We start from the raw sequence: 14,412 nt of genomic DNA on the forward strand, positions 1-14,412 counted from the left end.
AAACTATTGTTTTCAATCCATCGTTTTCTCTAATGCAGATAATTATTTGTCTGCCTCTATTAAATAGTTAATTGGATGTAGGGAAACTATTCTGTTCTTTTCTCCCCAACCCATCAGGTTTGAACTCTTGGAAGTTCTGACCTTTGACTCGGTCAGGCGGAGGATGAGCGTCATTGTCAGGGCCAGCACTGGTAATATGGTTATTCATTTTGGGTTAGTCATCAGAGTTCTTATATATAGATTATATATTTCTTCTTTGTTTATTTGCCCTTTTATGAAGGTGAGCTGTACCTTTTCTGCAAAGGAGCAGACTCGTCTATCTTCCCAAGGGTTATATCAGGCAAGGTGGATCAAGTCAGAGCTCGGGTGGAGCACAATGCAGTGGTGAGAGCACACACGCATAGACATACAACGGCCTACTGTAACATATATCTCTGCTGCATTAATCATGTGCCAACTGAATCTCTACCAAGGAGGGTCTTAGGACACTCTGTGTGGCATATCGGCCACTCAGTCCAGCGCAGTACCAGGAGGTGTGCCTACTGTTGAGTCGAGCCAAGTTGGCACTACAGGACAGGGAAAAACGGCTGGCGGAGGCCTATGACATTATTGAGAAAGACCTCATCCTGCTAGGAGCCACTGCTGTGGAAGACAGGTAGATGATGGCATTCATTTGGGTCACCACCAACACATTTGGGGATGTGGTATTGGTAATGTTGGCTCAGCGCTGTGTGGAGTTTGCATGTTCTCTACACCCTTGGGTTCTTTACCCGATCCTAAAGTGTGAATGGCTGCCTTGTCTACATGTGTGCTGTGATTGGACAAAGTCAGTTGGAATAGGGTTTAGCTCATTTGTAAACCTAAATTGGATAGGCAGTAGAAAATGGATGGATGAATAGATGGAATTCATGTCTCTGAGTTCTCTCTCTCTCTCTCTCTCTCTCTTCATTCCACAGAATCAGTTCTTGATTTCATGCATGCTACTGCCTTAACGACTCGCTGAATGATACAATTGGTCGCTCATGCGAATACATCGTTAGCTAGTCGGGCATTGCAGGTCAGCTTGTACTTTGCGGAGTGAAGCAGAGAAAAAAAATTGTCCTGCGTTTGACCCTTCACTTGTTTCTTTTTAGTCACAACTGTGGTTACCGTATATACACTGAACAAAAATATAAATGCAACACTTTTGTTTTTTCTCCCATTTTTCACAAGCTGGATCTAAAAATTTTCTAAATAACCAAAAAGCCATTTCCCTCAACTAGTGTTCACAAGTCTGTCCCAGCTCTTGCACGTCCAGCATGCCACCCATTGAGGATGTTTGAGATGCTCTGTAACAGTGTATACAACAGCATGTTCCAGTTCCTGCCAATATCCAGCAACTTCGTAGTGGGCCAACATTCCACAGGGCACAATCAATAAACTGATCAGCTCTATGCAAAGGGGATGTCATGTACTGCGTGAGACAAATGCTGGTCACTCCACAAGATATTTCTGACCCCCCCCCATAAACCTCTGCAATAAAGCAAAACTGCACATTTCAGAGTGACCTTTTATTGTGGCCAGCCTGAAACACACCTGTGCAATAATGTCTAATCAGCATCTTGATATGCCACGCCTGTGAGGTGGGATGGATTATCTCAACAAAGGGGAAATACTCAACAACACAGACTTAAACGTGAACATTTGAGGGAAATTGCCTTTTGAGCATTTTGTAGAAAAACAGTTCTATTTTTGAGTCAAGCTCACAAAAAATGCAAACAAAAACAAAAGTGTTGTGTTTTTTATTTTTGTTCAGTGTAGCTACAGCAAATTAAATGGGCAACCCACTTGATGTGCACTAATTGCTGCTTCCTTGACGCTTGCTGGAACCTGATGGTTTCAGACTGCAAGAAAAAGCGGCAGACACCATTGAGTCTCTGCACAAGGCTGGAATGAAGGTGTGGGTGCTGACCGGTGACAAGATGGAGACGGCAGCCGCCACTTGCTACGCCAGCAAGCTTTTCCACCGCAACACGCAGATCCTGGAGCTGACCACCAAGCGCACAGAGGAGCAGAGCCTCCATGATGTCCTGTTTGATCTGAGCAGAACTGTCCTCAGGCAGTGCGGCGGAATGAGCAGGGACATTTCTGGGTGTGTTTGCGACTTTTTAAAGAAGTCCGCGACTTTTGGGGAATTTTAACTGAAAGACATGTGGTTAGTGGACAGTGCTATATTGTGACTTTGCAGTTTATCAGGTGACTACATGGACTATGGCCTCATCATCGACGGAGCAACACTCTCAACAGTGATGAAGCCAGGCCAGGAAGACTCCAACTCAGGAAACTACAAAGAGATTTTCCTAGAAATTTGCCGCAACTGCAGTGCCGTACTTTGCTGTCGAATGGCACCTCTTCAGAAAGCACAGGTACAAAGGCAACTCTTCCTCTTAATTTGATGATTTCATATTCTAAAATGGGCGAGCAAGGATTACTGGTTTTCACTCATAAGGTCACGTTACCCAATTCCTTGACCTTTTTAGATTGTGAAGCTGATCAAGACCTCCAAGGAGCATCCAATCACACTTGCCATTGGAGACGGAGCCAATGATGTCAGCATGATCCTTGAAGCTCATGTTGGCATAGGTTAACACATTTTCTTTACACTTTGCACATCCAAGCATTTACAGATGTGGAGCAGTTTTTAAGACACAAAATAGCTGGCTTTATCCCTCAGGTATCATGGGTAAAGAGGGACGTCAAGCAGTGAGGAACAGTGACTACGCCATTCCGAAATTCAAACACCTCAAGAAGATTTTGCTTGTCCATGGACACTATTACTACGTACGCGTCTCTGAACTTGTACAGTACTTCTTTTACAAGGTAAAGTCACATACTGTGTGGATTGTGTGTTGCTTTCATGCAACGTGCAGGAGACCAATCATGTTTCTGCTTCTCTTCCCGCAGAATGTCTGTTTCATCTTTCCACAGTTCCTATATCAGTTCTTCTGTGGTTTCTCACAACAGGTAGAGATGCGCTCGCACTATCACAGAAAAGCACAGAAAGACACAGCAAATAATCAAATAAATCATCGTGTCTCTCCTCATCCTCAGCCACTGTATGATACCGCCTACTTGACTCTGTACAACATTAGCTTCACTTCGCTGCCCATTCTGGTCTACAGTCTCATCGAGCAGCACATCAACATGGACATCCTGAAGAAGGACCCATCTCTGTACAGGTTCAAGCTCAACATAGTTAGCTTACTTCTTTCTGTCCAGATTGGTAAAAAGGGTGACAGTAATGGTTCCAAAGTTGAACAGAATACAGTAGACTGGATGGACTGTATTTGCTAAAAGAAAAGTAGCTCATAGCATCCTGATCTGTAACTTCTCCAAGACAATGAAGTATCGATTAGTAGCGGTAGTTGTGTTATTGCTGATGTTTTATCCTTACCTCCGCAGAGACATTGCCAAGAACTCGTTACTGCGGTGGCCCATCTTCATATACTGGACTCTCTTAGGTGTCTATGATGCCATTGTGATGTTCTTTGGGGCTTACTTCCTATTTGACAACACCACCTTTACCAGCAACGGACAGGTAGCACCAATGTGTCCACAACAACACTATTGCTAAATCTATTTTTAATTCACAATTGAGGTTACCATAACAAAAAAAAAGCGAAAAGTGGGGAAGGAATAGGCTAAGGAAATAATAGCTGGTTGTACAAAGTTGTGCAACAAGCCACAAATAGTTTGAGTGTTGTCTAACTAGTTTAATGTTCGTTTCTTCGGGCACAATGTCCAGGTGCGGATCTGCTGTCAAGCCAGAAGGGTGTTAGATATCAGAGAGCATTTAGACTCTCTGCTCAAATGTCACCACCATCAGTCTGCCTCCTTTCATTCTTGGCCGGTGTTACTGTCCTAAAACTTTGTCAGCTTCATGATTATTTTTCTTTGCATCAGTTTTCACTTTCACTTTTTCTCCAGCCGGCAAACTGTTGTTTAGTTGTTATGATTTTCTTTTCTGGCCTTTGTTTTCCTCTCCTCTTACCTTTGTGTTGCCTTTTCTTTATGCTTCTCTTTTCCTTCTCCCAGCTAATGACAACCAACACACAGATGGTAAGCGTCCCCACGTTTCATTCTCAACCCCTCCAAGAATCCCAGTTTGACCCGTCACACTGCCTTATACAGAACCAGTCATTGGCCACTCACCTCTCATCTCATGTCCCTCTGTCGACGCTTGTTGCAGGCACACCAGCTGTAGTCTCGGAGCACATTCACTCATACCCATGTTTCCTCTTACACCAAACCTCCCTTGTGCAATTTGTTTACACGCTCAGAAAAAAAGGGTGCTGTAGGGCGTCCACAGTTTTGTTCTCCAAGGTACGAGTTTTTGTGATGTACGTTGCCTTGTAGGGTTCACAATTGAACACCGAGGTACAAATAATTTCTGTTTCAGGTGAGAAAATGGTGCCTGGACCATTTCTCTACCTTTTTTAGTTGCATGTAAGGTTACAAACAAGTGCAAGTGCCCAATGTTGTATAGACTACACTTTAAAGAAATAAACAGTAAGTGTAAAAATCTCGACCAGGGATGAGAAACTTATTGTACTTTTTGCATTTTAAATTCAACTGACACTTGTTATGAAGAAAACAAATACTTTGTTCGCATACTTTTCATCCAATCTTCGCTTCCCAGGATTCATTGCACTATGCAATACTGAACCTTTTGCGTCATAAGGTCATTAATCATTATCTTTGAAGTGTCTTTCGGTTACCCGTAGATCACTGAAATTCAAGTATCACACTGTTAACATGAAACTGTGACTTTTGTGCAAAATACAAAAAAGTTATGTTGATGTTAATATAAAGTGCTGAACATCAAGTGCTGCACCTGCACATGTGAACATCTTGGTAGAGTACAAAGTGGGTAGTTTGCCAATGTGAAGGTGTTTGTCTGCATCCTTTTTTAAGAGTAAGAATTAAGGAGTGCAAAAGCCTCTTTGTGTACTCTGTAAGTACTGTGGGAGGATTTCTTTATTGTTGTTGACGTACAGGAAAGTTTAGTGTTTGAAAGGTTACTTGGCACCTTGTGCATTTGTTGTTTATTTCCATCCACTAATGGCCATTAGTGATTATGACCTTTATGGGAGAATTGAAATGGATTCGACTTGCAAAAGGTTTTCTTACTTTGTGCAGAATCAAACAATACGAAGATGCAAGGGAAATGCAGGGTCCAGGGTTATTAATATGTTGTTGGTTATTTAATTACCCAATCTTGCATCAACATGACAACTGCATACTCGAGTGTCATTCTTATCAACACCTGTTGTCCCTCCCTTCGTGTCATGTTTCTCTTCACCATCTGTTTGATTGATTGACTCGTGTTGCACACATTCTTCAATAATATTTTCTTGTATGTTTTACTGTTCAATGTTTGTTTTGTAGATGTTTTATTAATTGGACAAGAAACAGGAACTTTTTTTTTCCTGCAGATGTTTGGAAACTGGACCTTTGGGACTCTGGTCTTTACAGTGCTGGTCTTTACGGTTACATTCAAGGTAGATCATAAACACACAAATGCACCCCCCCCCCCCACACACACCCCCATGCACACTGACATACATTGACATATTTTGTCTGCTTGCAGTTGGCCATCGATACACATTACTGGACTTGGATCAATCACTTTGTTATTTGGGGCTCGCTTATCTTCTTTGTGGTGTTCTCTCTGCTGTGGGGAGGAATCATCTGGTAGGTTTTGTCCATGTGTTTTTTTTTTTTTTTTTTTTGCCCGTTCCCATTTTGCTCTGCAATGTTGAGCTTTTTTCGCTGATAAACGAGTTGTCCCAACATGTCTTGTGACCCGCAGGCCATTCCTCAACTACCAAAGGATGTATTATGTATTCATGCAGATGTTGTCCAGTGGCCCCGCGTGGCTTAGCATAGTACTGCTGATTACAGCCAGTCTTCTTCCAGATGTGCTTAAGAAGGTCATTTGGAGGTCACTTTGGCCCACTACAACTGAACGCATACAGGTAAACTCTTTCCCTAGTAGTGAGAGTCATTAGTGGGTAACTTTTGCCCAACTTAAGTTTTTAATTTTAAGTTTGGTAAGACTGAGAGTGTCATGTCTAATTGGTGGCTGTGGGCCGGTCAGCAGATGTATGCAGGACTCGGCTATGTTCCTGCTCTTGTGGATGTAAGTCAGTCAGACTCTGTGTGTGCATGTCTTTGCTTTTTTTTTTTTTAAACTTCATTTCAGACCAGATCAAAAGAATTAGTGTTTGCAGTTAAGTGTGGAATTAAGTGTTGATTATGAAATTGTTTTCTTAATATTGTCCAATCCTTTCAGCTGATGTGCATTCATTGTCCAGTTCGAAACGTCGTCTAACTCACTGTGGCAGTGAGCTTCTTCCATATGATCTGTGATCAAAACCTTCTCATCTCCCTTTACTTGCAGCAAGCTAATATTCAATCTGATTGATCCTGAAATGTTTCTTTCACCCTTACCTATAGTTTTAATAACTGTATCACTGAAATACTGTACATCTATTTATAGAACTGACTGATCTTTTAAGCTTTAAAGTTTCTATCCTTTCCCTCTTTTCCTCCTCATCATCTGACTTCCTGGTTCCTCCTCCCCACTCCTCCAATTCTGCTCCCCCAGCAGATGAAACGTCGGTGCCTTGCCTCTCAGCCTTCCACCATCTTTATGCTGTCTCAGACCTCCAGCAGAATCAGTTTCTAACCCTACCCCGAGGTGACCCGTCCGCTGTCTTTCCTTTCGACCCGCCTTCCCTTCCTCTTTCCCACCGTGTTCCTTTTTTGATGTGTTCATTTGCATGAAACTCAAGTCACATCTGGATTCAGTTTTGAAGAGAAAAAAACGTTTTTTTATCTATATGTGTGTGTGTGTGCGTGTGTGTGATGTGTGTGTTCGTGTATGCAGCATGTGACGGATAATAGAGCTTATGAGGAGGCCGAAGCCTGCCTGAGTTCTGACTCCTTGCTAGGTGGGCTAGCTGTCACACGAGCCTAGAGGGATTCAGCATGGTAAAGCTTACCTTGTGTGTCGGGGTGTGTGTGTGTGTGTGTCCTGTTCTGATAAAGGGTTGGGTTTTTTTCCTACATCGAAGAAGTTTGAACCTGACTATCAGGTGGTTGTGCATGTGTGTTGGCTGCTTGGGTGGTTTGATGTTTGCATCTCTGGGGCTCTCTGGTGACCGAGTGCTTTCTTTCTTCCAAAACATCCATGAGGGTGAACACTCATGTTTCTATTTCCATGGTTTGTTGTTAATAAGGAAGCTATAAAAGTGGACATAACATCCCAGTTGACCAATCAGAGCAAAAAACATCAAGTACTGCTAATTCAAGCATTTAGTTAGAAGCACACTTTTGAAACTCTGAACCCAGCTGGGATGTTGGTGTAGCTCCTCTGCAAACTTCAATTGTTACATTTTTATTCTCCATTCTGATATTCACACAGAATGCCGATAAACTATACAAGGGTCAGCTTTCCGAGTTCACCCCCTTGTCGTCGATCCATGCTGCTCCCAGTGTTGGCAGCTGCCGTCGAGGTTCCAGCAACCACAGGAACAAGCCGAACCCTACAAGGTCTGAACCTTTTACCAAGAAAGTCATGTTGACACGCTGGCAGAGGCCCCCAGATTATTGCACCTTCGCGCCCCTGCTGGGATTCAATGTTGTCAACCACACCTCTAAGCAGGGCCACACCTTCATTGGGACTGGGCCGGAGACCTCTGTCTAATTTATTCATTGTCATGAAACAACAGTTTTGTGAACAGAACCAGTTGAATTCTGTTCAAATGAACCAGGAGCTTCAAAGTCGAGCTGTGCTAAGCTAATTTATCAATGTCACTACGCTGGAGAACATGTTGCTAATAGCAGGTATGCACAACCCTACTGTAAGGAGTTGAAAGTGACCTTCTTGACTGTTCCCGAGTCAGCAGCCAAGCATGACACAAAGCATTCTGGGATGGCGATGGAGAGGACTACATTCCGATAAGGGCTCAGTGTCACAGCTTTGCGGCTCAACATTATCCCTGGAATCATGCATACTTGCCCTTTAATTCTAAAGTGCAATTGGGTTAATGGGATGTGCTGAGTTTGTTTTGTGTGTATTATGATGGTTAAGCAACCATTATCATCTCTGCAGACTGAAATTGTGATGAGAGCACCTCTTGTCCCTATGGACTAAGCAAACCTTTTCTTTCCTTCCTTCCTTCCATCCTTCCGTCTTTCTCACTGTCTGTGTGTTCTGTGTTTTTATAGGACTAACTGGTCCTGCCTGCGTGCAAACACATTGTCCCGAAATACTTCATAAGACACACTGCAACAGTGTAAGAAAGGTGTCTCAAGAGGGCAGAGGCCTGCGTGTTTACATCCAACACTCGTAGGCTTCTCCATGTCCTTAGTCTAGCTAGCGTCTAGCACATAGACATTGCAGTATGCATTGTGTTTTGCCTGTGTACGGTCGACATTATAATAGCATGTATGTTGCCAGCCCTTTTCTTCTCAACCTTTAGTTGAGGCCCTTTTTATAAGGAATCTTCTGCTAGCAGTGGTAGTTGTGCGACTGTCCGCATTGTCGCATTGCCTTTGATGTTGTGTGATGAATACAACATCGCTCACATTTACCGTAGGTGCAGAGTGAATATGTGACATTGTGGAGGCTCAGTTGGTTTACTGTGCTGTAAATCGGTCAATATGCCTGTGGTGGCTAAACGTAGGTCACAGAAGAGTAGTTTTTAATTCTGCTAAAAGTAAACCCTTTGTATAATATATCTCTATGTATTCCGTTGTCATATGCCAGTTTCAACTGCTTCCTCTCCTGTCTTCTTTCTTTCTCTCCTTCACACTCTCCTCCAGTCATTGTCTCTGTGGCAATGACGCTGCCGATGTGGTACAGCCCACTTGACCGCCAGCTTCACTTTGACCGATCCCCATCTTCACATGTCACTTCCGCTTCAGTATGTGAATAGAAAGAAGTAGATGAAATGTTACTCTCTACTCATTGTCTCTGAACCAAAGCCTTGTCGCTGCTTCAGATTTTTGTAGCTGCTTCCTGTTAGGTGCCTTGTGTAGCTGATATCTCTGCAATGCAGAATGCGTGTGTGTGGGTGCATCACCGAGCAGGTGAATCTAAACACCTCTCACTCCGAACAGCACTGGAAACCAATCAAAGAACAAACTGCACAAAATGTTTGAGAACTTGCGTATAATTTCATTATTTGTATGTATTGTTTTTATGTTTTATATGCTGCACATGCAGAAAGACTTATTTAAATTGCAGTCGACCAATGTTACAAACTGTGACTTTATTTTTAACTAATGTACATGTATTTCTTACATGAGCATCACTACTTGGACTTGTGTTGCTGTTAGCTTGTGACAGAAGCAGTTTGTCTACATTTGTACCCAATGTTCTCATGTACCTCTAGTTATGCTGTGGTACTCTTTCCATATTCCATATTTACTATCTGGCGACATTATTGATTTGACACTAATAAAGTGTATTGTATGGGCGAAACACAACCGTGTGCGTGTGAGGAATACGCCGTTCCTAAACACTGCGGAAAATGTGTCTTTGTCTGATGATTTGCCTTTTGTTATAAAAACTTCTAAAGCCATTTGTAGCTTTGGGTTTCAAAACTGCACCAATTGAACTTGTCCTGACTCTCTTGACCTGTCAAAGTCACCCAAACCGACAGTTTCCAAAGTGAGTGTGTTATTTCACACATTGTTGAATAGTGTCTTGTGTTGCTCATTACAGACATTATGTATAAATAGATACTGACTCAAATACACAACAAAGAGAAGTTAATAAACATGCTCTTTTGTGTACAATTTTGGGGTCTTTTGTATTCCGCAACCTTTGTGAGGACTCGCAGTGCAGATGATGGATGGAATCGGTTTTTGAAGGGAAAAGGTTGGAAATATACATTTATATCATTTGCAATAGCAAATATAAAACAAATATAATCTGCACACATTTTAATTATTGCAAATATTTTTTCCATTTTTTATTTTATTCTTGGTTTTTTTTTGTTTTTTTTTTTCGAACGCTTGTTTGGTTTCAAATGACTCACGTTTGGGACTCATGTACTATGGTATTACAATTTTTCCACACAGCGGACAGGGGCTGAATCGGCCAACAGTGCAAATTGGCATGGCACAACTTTACCCCCTGCTGAAATGCCCCTGCAGTTCGTGTGCTTTACTACTGCAATTCACCTGTTCTCCACTGAGGTGCAGCACAGTAGTACTGTTTAATCAAAAGAGTTACGGTAAAAAGAGACTGAGTGTAACAAAGGTCTTTCTTGAATCGATTGGCTTGCCGTCATCCTTTTCACTTCTGTCGCAGCCCAACTCTGCGCACCTCTGACCCCATGATGAGAGTCGTGAAGACAGCCAGATTGGAGGAATAATATGGGCTGATATTTGTGCCACTAGAAACTGAATATTTGAATTGAAGACTGAATATTTGAATTGAAGACTGGATATTTGAATTGAAGACTGGATATTTGAATAATTAATAATTCAATAATTCAGTTTTCAATTCAATAATTCAGTTTTTAATTCAAATATCCAGTCTTCAATTCAAATATCCAGTCTTCAATTCAAATATTCAGTCTTCAATTCAAATATTCAGTTTCTAGTGGCACAAATATCAGCCCATAGAATAAAGCCTGTCTGGGATGAATGGTCAATGTTAAGATAAGATCAGATAAGATAAGATGTCCTTTATTAGTCCCACAATGGGGAAATTTGAAGTGTTACAGCAGCAAAGATATAGATCACACAGAGTCGGCGGTGTAATGTAGCCGTTAATGTGTAACATTAGCAGCAGACATTCATAAAAAGCATGCAAATATACACAGTATAAACGTATCTAAGTGTAAGGAAACACTCCTAATGCCTGTCCATTATACAGAGGGGGAAACGCTGTAATGATAAAAATTACTGAATGATTGAAAATACTGCAATGATAAAAATATTGCAATAATAAAAGTACTGTAATGGTAAGAGTACTGAAATGATAGAAAATACTGCAATGATAAAAGTACTGTAATGGTAAAAAGTACTGCAATGATAAAATATACTGCAATGGTGAAAGTACTGTAATAGTAAAAGTACTGCAAAGATTAGAAAAATACTGCAGTGATAAAAGTACTGTAATAAGAATACTGTAGTGTAATGGTAAACAAAAGACATCATTGGTCAATATTTAAGTACACCATTGGCTGAAAGTACAGTAGTAAAAGAGCTGAAAAGATGTTGAGCTCGGATGACTCTGTAAAATATTTATTAACAATAACCTTGAAAAGTTGTCATGGCATTGTTGACTATACCTACGTATTATTGAGCTGTGTTACTCAAAAGGCTGCAAAAAAAAAAAAAGAGGGTGAGGTCATGGCCGACATTCTATCTGAAAAGACTTCAACACACATTGACGGCATCAATACAATGGAGCCATCTACACCTGAATTGTGGGGGAGGTTGAGCGGAATCTTTTATCCTCACATTTATCTGGACCAAAATCTTCCATGCGACTCTATCTAAACTTTTGTGGAACTTCGATTGATTTATTGGAACTTCGAAATGGTTTTGGTATTTTTTTTTGCATTAACCTGTTATCTAAACAACTGAGAAACAAAGGTAACCAAGTTACAGCAAATAATCAACTGCTCACTTCAGTCAGGGAAGTTTCCTAAACCCCTGATAGTAGCCGCTGTCAAACCCCGTTTAAAAAAGAGAACGCTGGATGTCTCCCCGTTAGCATTGGAGTTCCTCATTCTCATATAAATCAGGCACGGAAAGGTTAATCCTTTTGATATGTTGAAGTGGTCGTAGGTGGGAATGTCAACATGAATTTTGGTGCCAATTGTTCACCATGTTTGGACGTTATGATCAATGAAAGTACAATGATTTCCAATGGAGAGTTTATCGGTCCCTTAATTTACTCTGAGTGAAACAGAGAGAGCGAAGGGGTAAAGTGGCCATATTCCTCATTAAAAGTAGGTGTTTTTCAAGTCGTCACTTATTTCCTAATTTCTTCAAAATGAGAAGACAAAAAAGAAACTGCAAACTGATTTCAGTTTCCTGATTAAAAAAAATATATATACCAAGCTCATTAGTGAAAAATGGGCCATATTGGATCTTCGCCTAGTTTAATGTGTTCAAATTTTGTCATTTTACACTGTTCATTTTGTCAGCTAATTTTGTTTTCTCCGCTGTTCTTCTGAATGTCATTGAATGCTGTGTTTGTAAATGCTCGTAGGTGTTGTGTTTTTGCTTGTGTGAAGCATGTTAAGTTGCCCTGTGTATGAAATGTGCTCTATAAATAAAAGGGCCATGCCTTTCCTTGGTAAAGAACACATAAAATATTCCCTGGCAGCGCAGGCCTGGCTTGTTGGTCGACCGAGGCCACCAATTATGTTAAAAATCTATGAATTACCTGGGAAATACAAATTACAAATAATAAATTGTTTGTAACTGAGTTGATTGTTTTCTAATTATATCGCTCCAATCATCATGACCTTGCCGAGAAATTGCAAGGAAAAACATCAGTCTGATGATTGTTTTGAAAGTTTGTCAGATTTTTTTTTTAACAAAGAGAAAATTTGTCATTTAGCGTTTGGCATGATCTTCAGCCTTGGCAGCTCCTCTCAAGGGAAATTGTGCAGAAACATTTTTTCCCTCTCCTTCTCCTCATGATGGTCATGTCTTGAGCATGCATCACTGTCTTGACACACAATAGACTCAGATACAACATAAATTGCAATACAGTAGAAGTTAAAAAATACTGTTTTCACACATATATGGGTGGGTGGCACACCATACAGCATGCTTTTACCACCTAGCATTAATCAATAACAAAAAAAAATCATTATGACACTAACAGCATATGCTTGACAATGCAGTCAGCCTGCGAGCCTCCAATACGACTCCTATCGCAACTCTACATCTGTAAACCATAATCGATTATCACCAAAATGTATTTGAATGTGAGAAAATATGATGATCATAGTCTTAAAATATTAGAACAAAACTTGCAATATTTTAAATGATAGTCACATTGGAAGCTTTGCCCCATCAATATACATATTCATGCTTCTGATGTGACAACTCCAAAATATTGAGTTTTTATTTTAATTTTTATTCTAATATTTTCAGACAATTATTGTCATACATTATTATGCATGTCCATGTATTTTTTGGTGATAATTCAATATGAGTTTTTGTTCAAATGTGACAGATTGCTGCCACTCTACAAGGAAAATAAGGACAGCGAGCTTCCGACGTGCCTAGCTTTGAAATCATTGTGAATTTTGTTTTAATATTTTCAGAGAATGAGTGTCACGTGCCTACACTTGCGCACATGCATTTTGGTGATGATCAGTTATGTTTTACGGATGCAGCATTGTGATAAAAGTCGCATTGGGGACTCACAGGCTGACTGCTCTGTCAACTATTGAACTTTTAATTTTTAGTTCCCTCCTCTCTCCAAAGAAGAACATATAGGAGTTATGTTTAAATTATGGGAACCTTGTCAACGCCATCTGGTATTTTTATGGCCCAATCGACCGATTTACGAGCCCAAAATGAACAGTCTAGCAAACAGCACACGTAACATCACAAGGAAAGTGCCCAATATGGCCGCATGTTTGGTAATAGGTTAGGTATAGCAGTAATCATGAACAGTATATGTATAATGATTTCATTCTTTCGGAATTCTTGGTTTTATAAAGGATTCCTACAGTTCTATCTATTTCACTTTGAAAATATTTTATCTTCGATTTCACGCATAATTTTGCATCAATAACTCCAAGAAATTATATTTCATTTACTTTCAATAGAGTCAATGATGATTTTGACTTGGTGTTTAATTGTACTAGTGACAAAGATTGCAAAGTTGGTCTTATTTAAATGTAAAGATAACATTTATTTGTCTGAAACCAGTTTTTTTTAACAATTTTAATTCGTTTTCCACAGTCGTCACAAGCTCCTCGAGATCCATCGGAACAATATAATTTTGTGTCAACAACAAATAGAACTTTTTTTTTTAAAGTAGAGAGAGAGAGAGAGAGAGAAACAGCAGTTATCGTTCATATGTATGTATGATCAATTTGGGACCAAGCACAGACTCTTGGGGAACTCCTTGAGTTATACTGGTTCGATTTTATGTACTTTATTGGCACATACTGATCTTTATCATCTTGGTAACTTTTTATCCATTTATATGCAAAATCTCTCGCACTGTATCTCTCTAGTTTTTCCATTAATGCATTATGGTCTATAGTTTCAAAGGCTTTTTTTTAAGTTTGTATGAAAATTCCTTCTGCACTAATGAATGTGACACTGCACCGTATAAGTTAGATATGCACCTTTTCTTTTTTCTAGTTGATC

The 14,412-nt window shown here is 40.3% G+C and overlaps 1 protein-coding gene across 15 annotated transcripts in view; it reads left to right on the forward strand.

Annotated features, from left to right (window-relative positions):
* atp11a (ATPase phospholipid transporting 11A) overlaps window positions 1-9,849 on the forward strand; it is a 30,973-nt gene extending 21,124 nt beyond the window's left edge. For 4 of the 15 annotated variants that reach the window (XM_088289684.1, XM_088289686.1, XM_088289685.1 and 1 more), the window contains 15 exons: window positions 118-191; window positions 281-384; window positions 474-655; window positions 1,883-2,131; window positions 2,228-2,405; window positions 2,520-2,622; window positions 2,714-2,859; window positions 2,944-3,003; window positions 3,091-3,218; window positions 3,442-3,577; window positions 4,075-4,098; window positions 5,475-5,540; window positions 5,630-5,733; window positions 5,852-6,017; window positions 7,469-9,849. In XM_088289684.1, coding sequence (XP_088145810.1) covers window positions 118-191; window positions 281-384; window positions 474-655; window positions 1,883-2,131; window positions 2,228-2,405; window positions 2,520-2,622; window positions 2,714-2,859; window positions 2,944-3,003; window positions 3,091-3,218; window positions 3,442-3,577; window positions 4,075-4,098; window positions 5,475-5,540; window positions 5,630-5,733; window positions 5,852-6,017; window positions 7,469-7,750 — 2,002 coding nt within the window. In that variant the 3' untranslated portion in view covers window positions 7,751-9,849. The other 11 variants (XM_088289690.1, XM_088289698.1, XM_088289687.1 and 8 more) reach the window with 9 other exon arrangements.
* Window positions 9,850-14,412: the final 4,563 nt, after the last annotated feature.

The sequence above is a fragment of the Idiotropiscis lumnitzeri genome, chromosome 3 (genome assembly GCF_059441095.1).
Source record: "Idiotropiscis lumnitzeri isolate Australia: NSW breed Sydney's pygmy pipehorse chromosome 3, RoL_Ilum_1.0, whole genome shotgun sequence".
NCBI lineage: Eukaryota > Metazoa > Chordata > Actinopteri > Syngnathiformes > Syngnathidae > Idiotropiscis > Idiotropiscis lumnitzeri.